The sequence below is a fragment of the Eptesicus fuscus genome, chromosome 4, assembly GCF_027574615.1.
Source record: "Eptesicus fuscus isolate TK198812 chromosome 4, DD_ASM_mEF_20220401, whole genome shotgun sequence".
NCBI lineage: Eukaryota > Metazoa > Chordata > Mammalia > Chiroptera > Vespertilionidae > Eptesicus > Eptesicus fuscus.
This window is the reverse complement of record NC_072476.1, coordinates 67,072,755-67,096,001: the sequence shown is the minus strand read 5'-3', so window position 1 is coordinate 67,096,001 and position 23,247 is coordinate 67,072,755. Positions and strand designations below refer to the sequence as shown.

Genomic DNA, 23,247 nt, shown 5'->3' with positions numbered 1-23,247 from the left:
AGGTCTAGCACAAAAATAGGAAATGCAGTGAACTGAAAAAAAGTATTTCCAAATACACATATTTTGCATATATTTTGCTGTACTGAAAAAAAATCATAAAAATTTGATTTAAAAAAGACTGTTAAGGTTAGATTCATTCTACATGATGTATACAAGATGTCAGATGCAAAGAGTCATGAAAAATGGCACTCAGTGGAAAATAGAGAAACTTAATTTTTGGATGCAGTTCTGATATTTATAGGATTAAGTCATAGGACCTCTATAAATTGTGTTTTATATGTTTTGAGACAGAATACTTTATACAAATAATTATATGTACCTAGATTATTATAAAGATATAGTGAAAATTATCTGAAAACCCTTTGATAAAAAAATAGTGCTATAGAAATATAATTAAATTAATACAAAATATTCTAAAGTAGTTCCTGGGGATGTTAAGATAGTTATTTTTAAAAAACACTCTGTGATAAAATAAGTTTGAAAATCATTAAATAAAACAAATCTCTTTTCTATAGGGTTCTTAATGGAAGAGATGTTCTTCAGGACATATTTTGGAGAATGGTGATAAATTGGTAATTTGAGGGGAAAGGAAACCTAATTTGTTTTAGATTTCTGAATTTTAAGGATGAAAGAGTGATGTCATGCTAACCTTATCATTTCATAATCAGACTGAGAAAGAGAGGACCTTTTGGAAATCTGGCTCTGTAGTCAGGAGGACTGAATTCTGGTAGTAGAAATATCTAAAGGAAACGAGCATCTGAAAAAGTAGAAGCTGAGTGTCAGGACCAGGAACCGAGAAAGCTAAGATTTAGCTCAGCTACAGTAACAAGCTAGACATAGGTGTACTGAGAAGCAGGTAGTCATCTGGTGATAAACAGGCACTTAACTTTCAGAGCGAGGGCTGAGGCTGGAATGCAAGGTCAAAGAGTGAATAAATCAAACAGCAAGGACCCAGGAAAGAGAAGAGGTCACAAGAGAAGGACAGTCAGAAACTCACCAGATTCACGGGAAGTGAAGTAGGTCACGGGAAGGAAGCAGGATCAGCTACCTTGACAGACCTGGGCAAGGAGCCTGCACCATGAGTTAAGTGAAAACTATGTTTGGTCTTGATACCAAGGCCACAGTCTGCCCTACCAAAGGAAATTTATATTTATTTTTCTCTAAAATACACACTAATTCCAGAAAGTAATTAATTGGAAGCTGTAGGCAGATATGTCCTTAGGCACATCGTAAAGGATCTCAGAGAAGATTCTAACTGAATGTTAAGACAGAAATGGGCATGGTTAAGTGGACCTACATTTTCCAGGAGACATACTACGGCAGTGAACTATAATAGCAGCATAAAACTAAAACATTAGAGATTTGAAATTCACTTCAGTGAGCCATGTTTTCCCACATAAATGCTATTTTAAAAGTGAAAGAGAAAATAAATGCAATATTTGCACTAAGTACAGTTATTTTATGTTGACATTAGCTAGCAAATAAATACTTCATAAATAAGAGATATCTTAATCATTAAATAAAAACTGGATGACCTACTTATCATAGCATTACTGGCTTTAAAGAAAAATGACAAAGTCTCTAGGATACACCAAAGAACCTGGACTAGATGAGCTTAATTGATCAAGACTATTGGGGAACCAGGCCAGTGTGGTTCAATGGTTGAGTGTCCACCCATGATTCAGAAGGTCACAGTTTGATTGCTGCTCGGGGCACATTCCCAGGTTGTGGGCTCAATCCCAGTAGGGGACATGCAGCAGGCAGACAATCAATGATTCTCTCTCATTATTGATGTTTCTATCTCTCTCTCTCCCTCTCCCTTCCTGTCTCTGAAATAAACAAAAACATTATTTTAAAAAATAAAAAATAAATAAATAAAAAGACTGTTGTGGAGAGCAGTGTTCTTTAAAATGTGGTAAGTGCCCAAGGGACAAGCCATCCAGGTGTAGGAAGAAAAAATTAGAATTTCCATCCTATCAACTTTTTTTTTTTTTTAGAAATTGCATTTTCCAAATATTTAACATGCGTTCAATGTTCAGTAACATTGAAAGGGTTATATAATTTTTATAGCGGGGAACCACAAACCTAGAGGGCAGGCTGGAGCCACAGATGTACCAGAAGCTCTTCAGGTATGGCCAATTCTATGCTGGTCAGCACTAGAAGGGCTTCCTAGTCCAATGAACATCTCCTATACAAAGGGAGTCACCTCACTCACAAATAGTCTACGAAATAGTGTGATAAAAATCATCATATGAGCTTCCTGGTGTGTTTCCCCTCCTATTGCTGACTGGCTGCAAAATCTTTATAAATGTGTCAGACTCTCTGTGGCCTCATAAAACAGACATAATTTAGTTTCTGAGAGGGCTGTTTTCAAGACAAAATGAGATCACCGGTGAAAGTTGATTCCCATTTTATCTGAAAGCCTTTACAAATGCTCTTCTTATTTGAAACTGTATCCCTTAGCTCTGAATTTTACCCATTGGCATATTTTCAGCTCATATTTTTAGAGGAGAATGGTTGTCATTCTTATAACTGTATTTCATTAATACAAAGATAACTAATATGTCATAAATTAAAATTTACTTGCAAACAAGGGAATCAGAAGTCATTTAATTTTCATTATCATAAAAACATGAATGGATCTGCTGTGCACATACAATTCTTACACGTCCTGCTGTTCAGTTTTTCAATGGTTTCAAATACTGCTTCTAAGAAGAAGCATCAACTTCCCATATTTCTTTTGGAATATTGAATCCATGACAATAAGGGCATCAGTAATCATACATGCAGACAGACAGTGCCAAATATATCTTTCAGGTCCTTCTATCTGGCATTGTATTTTGTTACAACAGGTACCTCAAAAATATTTGTTTTAAAAGTTATAAAGCCACTTAAATAACCTTTAAACCACAAAGCCTCCATCTAATTTTTATGTACCTTTGAAGCTAGCCTTTCCAAAACTGCATCACGTGCTTAATTTAATCTATACCAGAAGCTATTGCTTTGTGTATTTTCCACGATGTGCTATATGTAAGTTCTAGAGTATTAGTACTTCATAGCGGATTAACATATACTATTGCTTTTTCTAAGGAAATAGTTTTTTAAAAAGCTGTTTATAGAGAGAACTAACCCCAAAAAGACTCAAAATGAGTGAAAATGTAAGAGCAATATTTTGGGTATTAAATAGATAAACTATGAATGATATAAAAGTTAACTTTTTAAAAGATTAATTTTGAGGTTAGATGGTTATATTGGTAACACTCATTAAGATATATGATGCCATTTTTTGTTTTTGTTAACTTTACCAGAAATTAGCTGGAGGTCCTGATAATTTTTTTATTACTTTGAATTGGGTCAATCATCCTTTAGATATTAGAATCCTAGTGGTATGAGAGTTTAAAAGAGGGAGGTTGCCTGGGAGATTATCATTTTTTAATATCCACATTTTAGAGGAAAAAGAAAAAAAACTGAGTCCCAGAATATTAATGTAATTTGTCAGCCCTCAAAACCAGATTTTTGGACTTTGTCATGCACTCAGTATAGTACATTGATCCTGGCTTGGATAGTATACTGATGCTTTGTCCTCTAAGTACTCTCTGTATAAACATCCTATTCAATTTTGCTTTATTCATTATTTTTTTTGTATTTGGATAGTGGAGATTCCTATTGATATCATAAAATTATAAAAATTTAAAGATGATTTACAATACTAGCAAGGTATGGATATACTTTGATTCACTTAATATATTTCAACATATATTAACATTATGAAGGATGGAAACTGTTTCATAATCATCCTATCTAATAAAGAGGGAATATGTTAATTGACCGCCATGCCCTCATAAAGATGGCAGCGCCCACAGCCACAAGATGGTGGCGCCCAGTCCCCTCAGCCCCACTGGGGCGGCAGATGCGAGGCACGGCCAGGCCCATCCCCACATGGGTCTGGCCGCTCCACGTGCCTGCCTCCGGAGTCCCCCAGTCCCCTTAGCCCCCCAGCCACCCAGGGCTGGCCCGAGGCGCAGGCAAGCCTCGGATGGCGGCTTCCCAGCTGCCCAGGGCCGCCCGAGGCTCAGGTAACCAGGGCCAGCCAAGGCTTGCGCTGCCGGCAGTGGCAGCAGCAGAGGTGTGATGGGGCATCACCTTCCCCTAATCGCTGGGTCACCTCCCGCCCCTGAGGGCTCCCGGACTGCGAGAGGGGGCAGGCCAGGCTGAGGGACTCCCCTTCCAGTGCATGAATTTTCATGCACCGGGCCTCTAGTTCCTTCATATTGAGGGACCCTTGATCCTTGAAAATTCTTTTACTTTAGTTCTAATGTAAATAAATTGTGCAGAGGACGAGATAAGTTAATGATTTTAAAGAAGTTATGAATTTTATGGCTAAAATATGCCCTTTAAAAAATCTAAAATGAACTAAATTAAATATGGCTTATTTAATTAGAAAACTCAAATTCAATTGTTTTTTGCACATTTCCACAAAATTAGTATTGAAATGAAGTTGTGAAGGGTTAGCTGCAATTCTGACAAAGGTTAACACTAAAATGTGCACTTTAACAACTCAATTAATTCTACTAATTTGGATGAAATACAATACAGGCTACCTTAAATTAGCAATTGCTTCATGAAATAGACCAAAAGGTCATTTACTAGGTTACACTGAGACATTTTCATTTATATTGTGTTTCCCTTTGTGAAATCTGAAAAAAAAAAAAAAAAAACTTCCAATAGATTCAATTATAGAGGATGAATTACCACCTATAAGGCAATGAATACACACAGAGCGTATTCAATGTAAGATAATTTACAGTCTTTAATCATAAGATTTTTTTTAAAGTTGGTTAGTCAATCCAAGTTAATACTTGGAAAGTGCTCATTGTTTATTTGCATCTACTATACCAAAATATTTCTTCACAATTAATAAGATTATCATCAGTAGTGCTCCTAACCCTGAGAGAATGTTGTTAAACACCACAATTTTATGCTGCATGTTAATCAGTTTGTGTAATATGAGTATAAATACTAAGGGAATTTACTCAATGTATTGAAAGCCACTGAATATGGACATAAAACACATAAACATTCTAATAAGAATATTGTTTCAGTAGAGAACATTGCCAAGTAACATAATGCTCATTTTAAGTTATTAATAACATTACTACTATTCCCAGGTAAAGAACTTGAAAAATATAATATCACCTATATAAAAGATTAAAAATTTTTGTTTGCCAATGCAAATTTATATAATTTATCAACATTTCTCACAGTTTGCAACTGATCTAACAATATATTACTTTATCTTTCATAGTTTTATTAAAAGTTCCCTTTTGAAAGAAGCAAAGAATATGTATGCAGACCTTCATTCTTGATTAAAATTGGTGGTGTCAGGTCATGTTTTCCTAAGGTTTCACAAGCAACAGAAAAGGGAAAGGAGGGAGCTACCTGTTGTTGGGTACCTTCTATGTGCTTCCTCATTTGTCTTATTTAATTAAACTTAAAACCCAACAAAATATCTGCTTTTTTGTTACTTTAATGTTACTTTATTTTATAACAGGGATTAAAATTTAGTCCAGCCATATGTTAGAAATGTTCAGCTATGAGTTAGGAATAATTGGCTTATGATCTTTCAACTTAGCTGTAAGTTATTTTTCAAGGCTGAAACTGCAATTTAACAAAAACAAACAAACAAAAATCACACACACACCAAAAAAAACTCTGTGTTTTTGAAAAACATAATGGTAGGGCTTCTTGCTTAAAATATTGGAGAACAGCAAACACATCAAAGTGATGAAACAGTTTTTCAGAGGTGTGAAAAAATGCCTCTTATTTACTGCTGCCTGTGGACTTCACACATTTTTGCCATGTTTATAAAGGAATAGCATAATGATTTCATGATAAACAATAGCTCATGGAAGCTGCTCATCAGTTAGGTAAGATCACTTCTGAAAAGTAATACAAGAACACTTGCTTAAGAAGCATCTGATATTTTGCCTTTATAGAAGCACTGGAAACAACAATCCTCTCTAATAAAAGAGTAATATGCAAATTAACCACCACTCCACTACACAAGCCACACCCACCAGCCAATCAGGGCAAGTATGCAAATTAACCCCAACCAAGATGGCTACCAGAAGGGAGGCTTGGGTTTCCCCAGCAACAGAGGAAGCCAAGCTTTCCACACACTCTGGCGGGCCCAGGCCTCCACTCAAGGATACAAAGTTCCAATTATAGAAGGTAAACAAATCCAAACAGAAATGGTGGCAGCCACGGATTGAGCAGGAGGCTTGGCTCTACTCCAGGCTACACAGTTTCAATTGTAGAAGGTAAATAAATTCCAGATACCAGGGCCTCTGCTTGGGTCACCAGGGGCGTGGCTGGACTGCAAACCACCACAGGCCCCTCGCCCAGGCCTCTCCATGCCCCAAGGGAACTCCACCCTGATCCAGGATACCCTTCAGGGCAAACCAGCTGGTCCCCACCTGTGTACCAGGCCTCTATCCTATCTAATAAAAGAGTAATATGCAGATTGACCATCACTCCAACACACAAGATCAAGATAGCTGCCCCTCTGTGGTCAAAGATCCTACCCCCATGTGGACACAAGATGGCCACCACAAGATGGCCAGCAGGGGAGGGCAGTTGGGAGGGACCAGGCCTGCAAGGGAGGGCAGTTGGAGGCGATCAACCCTGCAGAGGAGGGCAGTTAGGGGTGACCAGGCCAGCAGAGGAGGGAAGTTGGGGGCAAACAGGCTGGCAGGGGAGCAGTTAGACATCAATCAGGCTGGCATGGGAGTGCTTAGGGGGTGATCAGGCTGGCAGGCAGAAGCGGTTAGGGGCAATCAGGAAGGCAGGCAGGCGAGCAGTTGGGAGCCAGCAGTCCTGGATTGTCAGAGGGATGTCCAGTGGGATCGGGCCTAAAGGGGCAGTTGGACATCCCTCGAGGGGTCCCAGATTGGAGAGGGTGCAAGCTGGGCTGAGGGACACCCCCCCGCCCCTGTGCACGAATTTCGTGCACTGGGCCTCTAGTAGAGTAATAATAAGAAGAAAATGTTAAAGTGGTATTTGAATACATAAGAATTCCTTAAAAATATTTTGGGGTTTCATTTAGAACAATTGCATTTCCAGATATTATCTATTGAATAAATTTTGGAAAAACCTATTAAACTGAAATAAAACTCATCATTAGAGGGTTATATATAGTTAGTATATAAAAGAAAGTTCTTAAAAAATCAATAAGCAGAAGATTGATAGTGAAGGAGGGAAATTTAAATGAGAGACATAGTTTCTCTTTTGAAGAGCTATTACCCAGAATTGATGCATCTTAGCATAAAAACAGAACTAAACTTTATAAATCCAGAAGCCTCAAATAAGGATAAAAAATTGACTCTACATAAACAATTTTCAAACTCATCCTATACAATATCTATACAAATGTTAATCTTATTTTCAACAAAGACACTAACAGCCATGGCAATATATAGTTGAACAGATTCTATTCTTTTGATGAGAAAATACTAAAAATAGTAACAATTCTTTTTCTTGCATGATGTCGAAAAAGAAAAAAAAATAAGTATAAGTAAAGATGTCAATTTACCCTGCCTTCAAGATTCTGAGTATGTTTTGACACAACAAAAAATAGACATACAGTATACTGCAAGAACTGGTCCTTGAGTTGATAGAAAGTCTGTCACCAACAGAATAAATCAATTTCATCTTGTAAGGGACGTTAAGAAGATAGTTGAAAAGCCATCTTTAAAAAAATGTGATGGATGGAGGTTTGCATTGAAGAGTACACCCTGATTCATGTAAAAATATTTGTTTATTTTTATCTTTCTAAGGAAATGTGCCATTGGCAACTCCTTCATGTGGATATTTCTGGAGCCTACCAGCCTGAGTTAGTTATAGTGTAAAATATTTTGTGCTATTCCACATGGCATTATGACTCAAAAGTGATATTTAATCTGAGGCGTGACTGGAATATTTCCAATTTAAAAAATATTATACAGCAACAAAGAGCAAGTTTAACTTTACCATTCAATTCTAACAAATAAAAAAAAAATGCTTCCATGGATTCCTCAAATTAAGAACTTAAAAATTCATAAAGGCTATGTATGATAATAATTTAGTTCCTGTATTATAAAGGCCAGATTTTTAGTATGAGCTTTTAGTTTCTTTTTAAATATTATTTTGAAATTTGAGGATATTAGCAGTTGGCCTCTTAAGTTGTGGATCAAAATTCTATGCTGTATATGCCCAAATCAATAAATTCAATTGTATTTTGAACTATTCATTTATCCATTCATACATTCAACAAATATTTATTGAATGCCTACTATGTGTCAGGTACTGTGACAGGTATTTAGTTAGGTACTGAACAACAAGTTGAGAAAGTTAAAAAGACAGATGTGGTCCCATCCCTCTTGGAACAAACAATGAAGCATGAAAACACGATTTCAATAATAGTGTGATAATACTCTGAGATAATTATAGATGACTCAGTAGTACAGGAGAGAACTTAAGCCAAATCTGGCAGGGGATGGAGTTGGTGGCTTACTTTGGATGCACCAGAGGAATGTATACCCCCATTGTAGCTGAAGGATTATACCAATAAAAGGCTGGGGTGCTCTGGGCAGAGGTGTTCTTTCCCCATTCTTTTCCTCTAGGAAGAGGACATTTATAAAGGAATGGAAAGAGAGTGATAGTGTTTGGTTTGAAAAACTGAAGCAAATTTAGAAAAACCTAAAAAGGTAAGAGGGAATAGGGCCAAATCATGCACTTTTAGGTTATATTAAAGAATCTGTACTTTATTCTGAGGCTAATAGAAAGCAGTTGAAAAGTTCTCAAAAGAGAGTAAGAAAGTCACCTTTGTATTTTGGAAAAATATCATACTTATTATAACTTGGGAAACAGCTTTTTAGAGTAGGAACAGAAATTGGAAACCTACAAAAACCCAGGGTGAAAGAGGGTGGTAGCCTAGAGCATGAAAGTGGCAGTGGGATGGTGAGAAGTGAAGTAATTTGAGAGCAGTTGAAATAACCAATACTTATTAACTTGTTCATGTGAGTGTGTGGGGTTGGAGAAACTGAAAGAAAAAGGAGAATGTTTCTAACTGAGAATAAGGGAAAATAAGGCCAAGTGAAGAAAAGACCATCTCTGATTTCCTTCTATAACCTAGCTCTCTTAGGAGATGTAATCAAATTGCTCCATTGCTTAGCAACCACAGGGAAAGAGCTAATAAGTCATGATTCATGATTCTATGGGAACAATCCGCGGGTCAGTGGCTTGATGTCAAGGTGTTTAGATTCCTGCTGTGACACTTTCAAACCAATATTGACTACTAGCATGAGGACAGATGAGAGTTAAAATGCAAATGCTCTCATGATCAATCCAATTGATCTCTATATAGTGTGATCTGGTACAGCCTGCTGCATCAATCTGACAGTAGCATCTGTAAATCAACATTGGAAGAAAAATAGCACACAGACATAGCTTCAGGGGAATTTTTGTTTTACCAATATAGTTAAGCCAAAGAGAGAGGCACATCTACATTAGTATGAAGGTAATGACTCCAACAATCATCTAACCAACAGGAAATCTTTTAAAAGAAGAGGCACAGTGGGTGGCGAAAGTTTTTGAAAACTGTTACCTGTAACCACTGTGACTGGTCATTGTGGCCGGAGGTCCAGGCATTCACTTTGCCCTGCTTGTCCAGCCGAGCTTTCCTTGGCTCCCAAGTGAACATGTCCATATTGAGAGTTCTGAAGACGCTGGAGGCAGTGATCTGATAGTCCTGTATATGCCCCGATTTCATCCCCAGAGGCTCAGAACAGCCTGAAAGAAAATGAGAAGGGCTCCATGAGAAAAAGAATTTATCACCCTGCAAGTTTTATGTCTTCATTTTAGATAGGCAAGAGCAGATTAAGCCTAATGCTATTCATTCCCCCAAAGAGAGAGCATCTAAATTCAAAAAAGGTTATAATCAGAAATAAATCTGGAACAAAATCGAAAAACAAAATAGCCAATTCAGGTTATTTTGTCTGAATATATTTTGGAAAAATTGAAAACAAGACAGAATTCAAATTACTTTTCTGCGATAGATGATTCTGCAAAATGAAAACAATGCTCCCCTGTCTCATTAATGATAGCCTCATGACTGTTCCTGAGTTTTCAACAGTTTCATTGCGCCTTTAAAAATGGAACATTTTCTCACAAAGTATATTTGGTTTTCTTTTATTTGCTTCCATAATACTGCAAATGAAAATTCCCTCAGTACAAAGTCATTTTCACAAACTGCTCCAATGGTATATTTTGAACTGGACAGCATTTTCTTTTCTAAGAAATGTTTGCTAATCTTTATCACATATCCTTATAGCACCAACATGGCTTCTTCTGGAAGGTAAGAAGCTAATATTTATTCAAAGTACACCATGTGCCAGGCATTGTACAACTATAGGATTTAAACAAATATATAACAGAAGAAAGTAAACTAATTCTAGCAAAAGCCATTATGGGACGAGACTTTTATACATTCTTATATTTTGATCATACTCAATAACTACTAGTATTGGGTAAATTTGGAAGATTCTCAAATTTGCTACATATGGTTTAATGTTTGACATTGTGCAAATTGTGGATTTGTCTGTCCTTGAAATATGTGTGTGTGTGTGTGTTTGTGCATATGTGTGTATGTGTGCACATGAATTTCCAATCTTGAATTATAATTGAGACAAAAATCTATCCATAAAGCCATCTATAGGAAGCATGATTCTGTTATCATATTAGACAGTGGTTGAGGCTTCTACAAAGTAAGTTTGATTATCAAGAAATCCAAAATAAGCCTGGCCTGTGTTGCTCAATGGTTGAGTATCAACCTATAAACCAGGACGTCATGGTTTGATTCCAGGTTGGGGCACATGGCAGGGTTTGGGGTTCGATTTTCAGTGGGGGTATGCAGGAGACAGCCAATTAATGATTCTCTCTCATCATTGATGTATCTATCTCTCTCTCCCTCTTCCTTCTTCTCTGATATATCTATATCTATATCTAATCTATATCTAATCTATATCTAATCTATATCTAATCTATATCTATATCTATATCTATATCTATATCTATATCTATATCAATGTTAAGACCTCAAATCAACATATCGGGGAGTACTAAATAGCTTATGACTGGCTGCAGTTTCTAAAACTAAGCCATTTGAAGTCAAGGCTCTAAGAGAAGTGGCTTAGAACTCTTCAATGATAAATAGTTCTTAACTACAATGAATTGCTTCCTGTCTTAGTCCATGTAGATTACTTCTTCCTTCTTGAGGCTCCTCCATGTCTGCCTTTAACTCCACCTTCTAAGAAATGACTATCCTATGCAAACATTACCAAAACTGTGATGGAGGGTTAGCCAATTATGTCTTAGTACCAATTTTGTTGGGTTTCAGGGATAAGAGACATATACTCTTAAGTCCCATTATAAAAATAACTGTAACTCCTAAATATAAATTCTAGAGGAGAAAAGTTTTATGACCAAATCTCAAGGATTGTAGAAAGTTCTGAAGTCCTCATGACATGTCATTTATCTTCAGGCAGTTCTACGGTAACATGCTTTGTCTAAATTATAGATTTCTGACTTATTCTTCTATTGCTCTCATCAAGTCCTCACCCCCACCCTGCACTGCTACTGGAGTTTTTGTAAAACTGATGGACTTGCAGAAGAGATACAGGGAAAAAGGAAAGGTTGTTGGTTTCTTCCTTTTGTGACATAACACAGTATTTTAAATATTGCATAGAAAAGGGATACCTTTACTTTGACCATTTCTGCTCAGTCATAGAATTCATTTCATACCCATTCCATTGTCTAATACTTAGCCCAGAGGAAGTTCTGAATAATTTGTTCAAAGAATGAATGAATGACTATTCCTCCCCTAATTACAGTCATGATCCATTTCAATCTAAACATCTTAAATCATATCTCTCTCAGAGAATTTAGGGGTTTTCTTTTTAAGTATCTGGTAAAAGATTAGCTGCTGATCTTCTAGGCAGGCTGAGAGATCTTATAACAGTTTATTGAATACAATAAGGAAGCCTTCGGCTTTATAGTGTTGCACTGGATTGTGGGAAATAGTTCCATACATTGAATTACTGTTTATTTCCAAATGTAACAGCTAACCTCTTCCAATTTGCCTCACAAATTTTCTTCCTCATCCATATGATTTGATAAGTATAAATTAACTCTTTTTACCAGCATGGATAGCACCTGCACAAAATGAAATATTAACAATGAAATTGATTATTTTACAGCTTTTAAAAGTATCCATCAAGTGATATTATTCTCTGCATGCAAGTTCAAAATCAATGTGTGGGTGTGGGAGCTGCGTATGGCTTCTTTCTGAGAACATAAAAATCTGTAAAGTGTCAGGTGTAACCTCAAGTCAAACTTGAAAGTAAAATATATTCACCCCTTAGGGGTGTAACTGTGCCATGTATGAGAGACTGACCCTCACAAATCAAATGGCCGAAAAGTTGGGGAAGGTGATGTTAAGCAACTAAAAACCACGGGGGCTTGTAGCAAACCTCATCATCTGTGGCTTCTTCTTGATTGCTTTATGATGGATGTGTTGGGGTTGACACCGGCCTGTGGTGATATAGTGACATGCAATAAAAACACTGTACAACAATTCTGCTCAGATTTACTGGTAGTCAGTAAGCTGGTTTGAATTAAGAAAATAAGGAAAACATCCCTGTTAGGATAATTAACAGTACTATAAAACCATATGTTGTCTGCTTCATAAAAGACACCCATATATAATATGAAATATGATTCTTAAAACTAATTCACTCATCTAGCTAAATGTCTCTGATTCCTTTAATTATAATGGGTTCATTTAAAGTATGGTTATTGTTTTTAAAATACATTTTTATTGATTTTAGAGAGAGAGGAAGTGAGAGGGATAGAGATAGAAACATAGAAGAGACAGAAATATCTATCTATTGGATGCCTCCTGCATGCCCTCTACTGGGTCCACAACCCAGACAGATGTCCTGACCAGGAATCGAACCAGTGACCTCCTGATTCATGGGTCAATGCTCAACTACTGAGACACACTGGCGGGGCAAAAGTTTGATTGTTTTTTAATAGTAACTTTTATTTGCTTAAAAATAATTCATTTTCTCAACATCACAAATATACCTAAGAAGGGAAATAAATATAAAGTATACATTATAACCAATACACAATCTCTTGAAATGCATAAATAGTTCCCAGTTATTCTGTTCTAGGGATGTGTACTCCTATTTTTTTTAACTTTCACCCAAGGATATATTTATTGATTTTAGAGAGAAAAGGAAGGGGGGGAGAATAAGAAAGAGAGAGAGAGAAACATTGATGTGGGAGAGAAACATAGATCAGTTGAATGCAACCTAGGTAAGTGTCCTGACTGGGAATTGAACCAGCACGCTTTGGTGTACAGGACAATGCTTCATCCACCTGAGCCACCTGGCCAGGGCATGTGTCCTCCTATTTTTAACTAAATAGTATAATTGAACATTTGATAAAAGTCTTTATTTTTTGAAGGTTATTATAAAAAGTGAGGTACACATTAATTTTTCATTTTTCAAAACACAGTTGTTTGAATAAAAACAATTACATTTCATGTAAATGTTGATGCTACAATAAGGACAATTACCAAAAACAAACACAGTGAAATGCCTAGACAAAATTGTCTGTTTAGTTCAGAATCTAGCTATATAGAAATGGGATCACGGTGAGAGCTACACAAAAAGTCTTCATCTTTCTATTTAATACTGATGCCCCTGGAAGGTAAGGATTACTTAATCCTGAGTTGGATAACCACTGTTTATACAATAGGCAGGATGGTAGATAAGAATGAGCCAAGAGTGAATTTATAGTAGAAATCTTGGTATTGAAGTATTGTCTCCTTGGGAGAAATGATAAAATGTACATGTTTCATTAAAAAAAATCCCAAAAGACAAGTTCTTACAGTAGATGGACAGAGCTAAAGCTTACTTTTCTATTCCATATAGCCTAAATGTAACTGCAACTTACAAAGTCAGGCAGATTTCAGTTTTTACTGAACTTTTGTCAGAAAACATAAATCATAGTCAATACTAAAAACAATGAGACATTTAAAGAAACAAAAAGTTTCCAGTGAGAATTTGTTGTATTTTCATTGACCACTTGAAGAAATGCACTGCTCCTTCTACATTAGTTGTCTTATGTAGCATGTTTTAGATTGTTTGTCTCTCTCTCTCTCTCTCTCTCTCTCTCTCTCTCTCTCTCTCTCTTTCTCTCTCTCTCTCTCTCTCTCTCTCTCTCTCTCTCTCTCTCTCACTCACACACACACACACACACACACACACACACACACACACACGAGTTTATCACTGAACCATGCCCTTGACATGTTATAGCAGGATTAATATCTATGGGTATTGAAAAATTATAGGTTAGTAGTAGACTACATATCAATTTTTTTTCTTTAAAGAAAATACTAAAATAGATAATATGGGACTCACCTGATAGTTCGCATCCAAGAAGTTCCATTCTCAAAGTACAGTGTCTTCGACAAACTTGGGGATAAAGTCTTACATACTGAGCTTTGATGGGGGGTGTGAAAGAGTTAGCATAGGGTGTGTTGTTATCAACATTTCCACGGAACACCTGTGTAAAGAGATGATATAGTTGCAATTATTAATTGTAACAGCTCCTTTGCCTGTTTTTATACATTGATCTTATGTCCTACCCAACATAATCTTTCCAAAATTAGATTAAATAATTTGGGGGTCTGGAGCATTTAGGAAGCAACTTGCCATCAGCTGAATACATAAAACCTAGAACTAAAATACGAATTAATGTTATGAACCAATGTAGCCTATGGTATAATCTATACTCTATTATGAGGTATTGTCAATTTTAAGGTCAGTCCTTCAGAACCAGGGGAATGTTTCTCTTTTTTTTTTTGAAAAATGGGCACTTACGCCTTTCAACTTAATGTAGTCTGTCCATTTTACTACTTAGTAATGATAATTTTTTTTTTCTTTAGTAACTAGTCTTTCCTGTGCTTCCTGTTCACTCAGTCTCTCTAATGTTATGATCAGACTTATGATGCTTTAGGGTCTGATTCCTAAGATTATGTCTTATTGGTTACTCCCAGATCATTGGATAGGAGACTCATAATTCTTTATATATATGGAAAAACTATATTTCCTTCTAAAATTAAGGATTACACATGTTATTTTAAAATTCTTTTAATCTCATCGTTATTTTACATTTTACATGACCTGGTAAACATATAAATTTATTTAAATTTATTTGAGAAGGTAATTTAAAAAATCTTTTACTATAATTTGTTAAGTCTAGTCTAATGACTTGTCTTTAAATGGAATGAGCTGCAGTCGTGAAATTTAAAAATTAATAAAAGTTCATTAAAATTGGGAATATCATAAGAAAGGCAAAGGAGACATTGAATATTTATTTTCTCTAAAATGTTTTATTCTATAGCCCTGGCCGGGTAGCTCAATTGGTTAGGGTGTCATCCCAATATGCCAAGGTTGTGGGTTCATTATCTGGCCAAGGTGCATACAAGAATCAACCAATGAATGCATAAATAAGCGGAACAACAGATTGATGTTTCTCCTTTTTTTCTCTCTTCCTCTCTCTCAGTAAATAAAAATGCATTACTAAAACATTTTGTTCTGCTAATAAAAATTTTTCTCCCAATACGAAATATATAAAAATATACATATTTTCTATATTTGTGCTTTACTTTTCAAATAATATTTTTATTTATAATTAACAATTTTGATCTATAGTTATTTGATTATGGACAGTGCTAATCTGTCAAAGCAATACAATGAAATTGAAAACAGACTATTATTAAAATAAAACAATTTTCATGCCAATATTGTTAACCTTGTGATAAAGTGATTATAAGGTCCCCAATTAAAATCAGAGAAAGAATGTTAGCCGGTGTGCACTTATAACTTGGAAAAACTCCTTACCCCTTTTACCCCACTAGTCTGATATTTATTAAAATACCATAAATTTATTTGCAACAACATAAAGCTTCCGCTGAAGACCCATTATTCATTTGGTAAGCAATGATTATTAACGGAATTTGACTTTTAAATTAACTATGTTAAGTCATTCTTACCATGTCTTCATTGGTGCCTTTCACTTTGTACATTGTCCAAGTCTTTCCATCATTACTATAGGCAATTTTGTAGGATTTTATATATTCTGGGCTTCCAATCCTCTTGGCTCCTTGGGTAATTACACCAGTAACTCTCATTTTTCTTTGTAAATTTATCTGAGGAAACAGGAAAATCAATGGTTATCACATTGCTTTCAGGATAACAATATTGACACTATCCACTTTGGAAATGGAACATTTTTATTTATTAGTATATATTTAAAATAATACAAAAATATAGTAATTTCTTATAATTTTAAAAGATGAGTAAAATATCTATATCTATATCTATATCTATATCTATATCTATATCTATATCTATATCTATATCTATATCTATATCTATATCTATATCTATATCTATCTATATCTATATCTATCTATCTATCTCTACACACACACACACTCTATATATATATATATAGTTTAGGTTTAAAATCTTAAATCTTTCTCAAATACCTTTTTTCAAGTAAAGCAATATTTGTGGACAAACTTTGAAAAGGGCAATGTGCCCCCAAAATATTAAGTATAGAAAGCATTGGTTGGTTATGATATGAATATGTGACTTAGTAAACTGAAAACGGAATATTGCCTTGTTAAAATAGCCTCAGTGACATTACAATGAAACTCTAAGGTCAACATAATTGTAAATGTGTCTCAAATGCTTTAGGCTTCAACAAATTTCTACTTAAAATAAAACATGAAAATCTCCCTGAGATCTTTCAGTACTAGAAAAGAAAGCTAAAGGCAACAAAATTGACAAAAGCCAAAAACAAACAGAAGTATCTTCAGTTTCTAGATTTTTACATAGTTGTCTCCACTATAAGTTATAGAGGGTTTTTCATCAAATACTTGCTTTCTCTTCATTTCATCATGGGGAGACTTTCTAACTGGTATTTTCTCTTCATATTTTCTCCCTATTATAAATCACCCAACAATAGTTTGCTGCAGGAGTAACAGCCCTGTAATAAAAATTCTAATATTCTTCTGATATTTTGGCCTTTAATGTATAATAATTGAATTATAAAAGAAAAATATTTTCTTCATATATGGAAATTATTAAAAATTGTGTCATTCATTTTAAAATGCCTTTATGCTGTATGCAAAATCTTCTATGTTCTAGAAGAATTGTTGTAAAGTTTCCCTCTCCACCAATCACAAATTAAAACATTTAAATGTCTTATGCTAGAATATGAATAATTCAGAGACCATTTTCCAGAGAAAATTAGACAATCTTCAGATTCATGTGATTGGGGTTTCTCACTTTCTAAGAAGACTCTGAGAATTAATATTTGAAATGATAGAATGTGTATGTGAAGAAACTGCCCCTCTGTAATCAGTTTTCTTTCTTCCCTCATCACCTCCCCTCCCTCCTTTTTCTTTTTCTTTCTTTCTTTCTTTCTTTCTTTCTTTCTTTCTTTCTTTCTTTCTTTCTTTCTTTCTTTCTTTCTTTCTTTCTTTCTTTCTCTTTCTTTCTTTCTTTCTTCCTTTCTTTCTTTCTTTCTTCCTTCGTTCCTTCCTCTCTCTCTCTCTCTCTCTCTCTCTCTCTCTCTCTCTCTCTCCCCTATCTATGTATCTATTTACCTACCTATCTTCATGTCATATATTTAAAAAGTTGAAAATTGGAACTAAGAAAGCAATCCACCCCAGACAAACACCATGACTTATGAAAAGGCTTACAATGTTTTATTTCCTTGGATTTATATATTTTAAATATGTTAGTGTCTTGTGGGCAATCCTGAATCCTGCATGTAGGCAGCACCCGTTTAGGCTTTTGGAAATTTGCCAACATGGTAAGGTCTGTCTTCCTGTTGATTCTCAGTTTCCTAGTCTCATCTTCCTTCTCTGAATGGCATGAGGTTCCTCACGGTCTGGTGCTCATTCACAGAGCGATCCTCAGTCTTATTTCTGTATAAAGAAATCCTGGAATTTTGATGAGTTAAAGGACATGGCCAAGGTAGTCCTCAGCCTCTGACTGGTGAGTATATCCCTCTCTCACTCTTGCAATGCAGACCTTATAAACAATATTTTTGCTTTTAAATTCTGGGTCTGTGGTCCCCTTTTTTCACCAATAATACTAAGGGAATTAATTCTGAAATCCAGTTTTGCTTTTCTCATTTCAATACTCAGACATCAAATTTACTTACATAAATACATTTTATGTAAAAATGTTGTTTGGAGGCTCAAAAAAGTGAATATCCACCATAAAGGTAAATTTTACTTATTACTCTTAACATTGATATCTATTAGTTTATTTAAAGATTGATTTTAGAATTTTAACAGTGAAATTTGGAATAGATAACCTCTGAAAAATACTTCATTTTACTGTGTTAGGTAAATTACCACATGGCTATGGAAGAGAAATATTGTTCTAGTATCTAATGTATGACATTCTTTTTTCTTTTTATGAGACTCTTCATAATCGGAATTTTTCTATATATACAACATAAATAGTGGATAGTTTTAATAATTTTCCTCCCATTTTAGAAGTCAAATTCCACACGATATTGCTGATTATTCCTTTCACAATTATCTTTGATCTCATTTCAGTTATCTTGTTTATATCTTTTACGGATGTCCCAATGATCTCTGCCAGAGTTTTAGCTGATGAACCATAGACTGATTTTCTAAAGCTTAAATTATAGATGCATAACAATAAAAATAATTTGTAAAAGTGATTTCTAGAATACAGGATTATTAACAGTTACCAGGTGTTGGGACCTCAATATAAAAGGCTAAGATTCACTGTCATGGTCATACTAAATTTAATATGAGAAATCTATATTGCTATGAGAAATAAATTAAGCCCTGGAAGAAGGCTATAGAATGATTTTATTTATTTTTTATTTATTTATTTTTAAATACATTTTATTGATTTTTTACAGAGAGGAAGGAAGAGGGATAGAAAGTTAGAAACATTGATGAGAGAGAAACATTGATCAGCTGCTCCCTGCACACCTCCCACTGGGGATGTGCCTGCAACCAAGGTACATGCCCTTGACCGGAATCGAACCTGGGACCTTTCAGTCCGCAGGCCGACACTCTATCCACTGAGCCAAACCGGTTCTGGCTATAGAATGATTTTAGAAACATCTCCACCACAAGACCTGCTGCAAGTAATTCCCTTTTATCCTATTCCAACAGTATTTTATGGCAAAATAGCATTGGCTAAAAGGTGATCTGCCTTTTTAATCTACCTGAAAATACTATGTCACATTTCACATAATCAAAAAGCAAAAAAAAAAAAAAGATTATAAAATATTAGAAAAAGTATAGAAAAACAGGAAAGCTTGTACATTATTTATACTGTGGGAGTATAAGTAACACAATCTTTCATGAAGAACAATTTAGTGACATGAAACAAAATGACCAATACACATTTTCCTAAGCTCGGCATTTCATTTTAGAAATGTAGCTTACCAGTATAACCACACATAAGCAAATTGATGTGGATACAAAGTTGTTTCCCACAGTGTTATATTAGTATATAATAGGACACAATTTCAAATAGGTTAAAATGTCTATCAATAAGGATCTAAGTCATTTCATTAAGGAAAAGGCCAGAAAATAAAATACTATACAGTTGTTAAAAGAACAGGAATGAGGAAGGAAGAAGGGAAAGGAGAGGGAGAAGATGAAGGAGAAGAAAGAGAGAGAGAGAGAGAGAGAGAGAGAGAGAGAGAGAGAGATGTTGGCACAAGATTTTAAGAATTACTGCTTGTCAAGTTTTGGTGTGGCATCAAATAATTGATTCCACAATTATCTGGAAATAATGTGGAAAGAGCACTAAGACTTTAGCAACAAAACTGTATATTGCATACTTCTGTTCATACTACTGTAAAGGGCAAACAATGCATTGATAATCATGTTATCTGTAACAGCAAAAGTAATGATAAAATATCTAGAAATTAACCTAATAAATTATTCTTATAGACTTATGAGAACATTTTTAACTAAAAGACAAAACAGAAGATAGCATAATGAATAAGACAGCATAATAAGTTGGTTCCCTCAATTTTATTTGTAAACTAGAGGCCCGGTGCATGAAATTTGTGGACGGGGGTGTGTGTCCCTCAGCCCAGCATGCACCCTCTCCAATCTGGGACCCCTCAAGGAATGTCCGACTGCCCGTTTAGGCCCGATGCCAGTAGGATCGGGCCTAAATGGGCAGTTGGACATCCCTCTCACAGTCCAGGACTGCTGGCTCCCAACTGCTCGCCTGCCTGCCTTCCTGATTGCCCCTAACTGCTTCTGCCTGCCAGCCTGATCACCCCCTAACCACACCCCTGCCAGCCTGATTGATGCCTAACTGCTCCCCTAACAGCCTGATTGCCCTTAACTGCCCTCCCCTGTAGGTCTGGTCCCCCCCAACTGCTCTACCCTGCAGGCCCGGTCACCCCCAACTTCCCTCCTTTGCTGGCCTGGTCACCCCTAACTGCCCTCCCCTGCAGGCTTGATCGATCGCCCCCAAATGCCCTCCCTTGCAGGCCTGGTCCCTCCCAACTACCCTCCCCTCCTGGACATCTTGTGTCCACATGGGGCAGCCATCTTGTGTAGGAGTGATGGTCAATTTGCATATTACTCTTTTATTAGATAGGATTCTGTGCAGTTTTCATCAACATCAAGAAGGATATACTATTCTGTGTCATGATAAGTTTATTCTAAAAATTGATTGTTTTTATTTTAAATTATACATTAAAAAATAAACCTTCATTAATAAATAGCTAAAGGAATACTGGAAAGGTACAAACAATGGAAGGAATTTTGCCATATATTAAAACTCCAAGACCATTTAGATGGAGAATGTGGTACTAGCATAAACAGATAAATATCCATTTGGAATTGGAAGGGAGATCCAGGAAGAGGCTATATATTAATATATATCAGTACTTAGGCAGCATTATAAGTCAGTGAGGAGAGGATAGATTATTTAGTAAATGGTGTTGGGAAAATTGATCGTCTATATTAAGAGAAATTAATTTGGATTGGAATGTACTGAAGGCCAAATGTGAAAAGTAACATTTTTCATCTAATAGAAAAAAAAATGTAGAAATATATTTTTGTGACCTCAGAGTTGAAGAAGCTGTTATTCTAAGAAGATCAGAAAAGCACAAAATGTAAAGGGAATTGGCTCATAAAAATTTAAAGATTTATTTTTAATCAAGTACATCACAGGTAAAATTAATAGAAAGGTGTCAGTCGGGGAAAAGATAAGTGTAGTGTCAAAAACTGACAGGGTCTTATTTAGTACACTAGTTCTCAAAACTTTAGGTCTCATGATTCCTTTAATAAAAATTATTAAAGGCCCCTAAGAGTAAATACACTCACACCAGGCATATAACACACACACACACACACACACACACACACACACACACACACATAAAATACTTTGGGGCCTTTAATATATCATATGTACATAATTAGAAATTAATATGACAGATTTTAGAAGTATTTATTATTTAATGAAAAATAACATAAAACAAACCAATTACATTTGAACATAAACACCCTATTTTTATATAATACTAATTCTTTTATTTAAAACCAAAAATTTACCAAGGAGAGGTTGTTTTACAGTGTTGAAAATCTCTTTATCTGGCTTAAGAGAAGACAAGTAGGTCCTCATATTTGCTTCTGTATTCAATCTATTGGGAAATATTTTTTGGCTAAAGCATATTAAAAAAACACAGCATCACAGAGTTGGAAAAGAAAGGAGTATTTTAACAACCTATTCAGATAAGTGTGCATATTCTTCTTCAAAACTTGACAAGTAATAGTTTCTTAAAATTTAAATGCAGTGTGGAATCTGAAAAGTTAACAGTGAACATTTCATATTCATTAAGTTTAAATCCAATGATTTATCTTGTACCTTGTATAGATCTTTTACAAATGCATGGTTTTGTAACATTATTTATTGGGCATTTGAGAAATATAAGTTCACTGAGCTATGCAGATTCTCTAAATGATGACAGATTTTATTATATAACTAGAGGCCTGGTACACGAATTCATGCACAAGTGGGGTCCCTCAGCCTGGCCTGCGGGATCAGGCTGAAACCGGCTCTCTGACATCCCCGAGGAGTCCCGGATTGTGAGAGGGCACAGGCCAGGTCGAGGGACCCCATGGGTGCATGATCGGGGCCAGGGAGGGACACGGGAGGTTGGTCAGCTGGGGAGGGCCCATAGGAGAGCTCCAGGGCATGGCTGGCCATCTCACTCAGTCTTGATCAGCCAGACCCCAGCAGCAAGCTAACCTACCAGTTGGAGCATCTGCCTCCTGGTGATCAGTGCACATCCTAGCGAATGGTTGAGCAGCCTTAGCATCTCATTAGCATATTACACTTTGATTGGTTGAATGGATGACTGACGACTAGACACTTAGCATATTAAGCTTTTATTATATAGGGTATCAAAAAGTCACATTCATTAATATCACCACCAATGTCATCAGAAAAAAATCTTTAAGTATTGCAACTATAGAGCTCACATTGAAGGTTATATTTTTCCAAAATTCTAACTTTCACTTGACATTTCTAATGTTATCACTAGCAACAATTACTACCATTAATTTTCCTTATTATGGCAGGATACTTTATTCATTTTCAAGAAAATACCTGCCATATATCCAGGTATGAATAGTCAGTTGTTGCTGTTCTTTGAACTAAATATGATATTCGAAAAGGGAAAGGATAGGTCAACTCTTAAGTCCCAAGTGCTCTCCCTTGAAATAATCATCATACTTAGTACTCAGCAGAAGTGTTTTATGTGTAATTTCCATTTTATTATGCTGAATATTAAATATACAGTGAGAGTTGGCATTTAAGAGAAACAATAATCATTAGTGCTTCATCAAGGACATTCTTAAACAATAGTCATTAGTGCTTCATCAAGGACATTCTTAAATAAACTAGATTTTTTTTGTACTATAACATGCGTGTGATGGTAAGTAATACAATAACTACTAATACAGTTTTGTGCTACAGTCTTGATTTGTGCTTAGACACCCACAGTTTTACTAACCTTTATTTTATGGCATTGGTG

The 23,247-nt window shown here is 35.5% G+C and overlaps 1 protein-coding gene across 1 annotated transcript in view; it reads right to left on the bottom strand.

Moving 5' to 3' along the window:
- Nucleotides 1-23,247, bottom strand: part of EDIL3 (EGF like repeats and discoidin domains 3) — a 392,540-nt gene that overhangs the window by 94,981 nt on the left and 274,312 nt on the right. The window contains exons 7-9 of the mRNA XM_008162007.3: nucleotides 16,166-16,321; nucleotides 14,529-14,673; nucleotides 9,644-9,828 (exon numbers count right to left, since the gene is read on the bottom strand). Of these exons, the coding sequence (XP_008160229.1) occupies nucleotides 9,644-9,828; nucleotides 14,529-14,673; nucleotides 16,166-16,321 (486 nt within the window). The remainder of the gene's footprint in view (nucleotides 1-9,643; nucleotides 9,829-14,528; nucleotides 14,674-16,165; nucleotides 16,322-23,247) is intronic.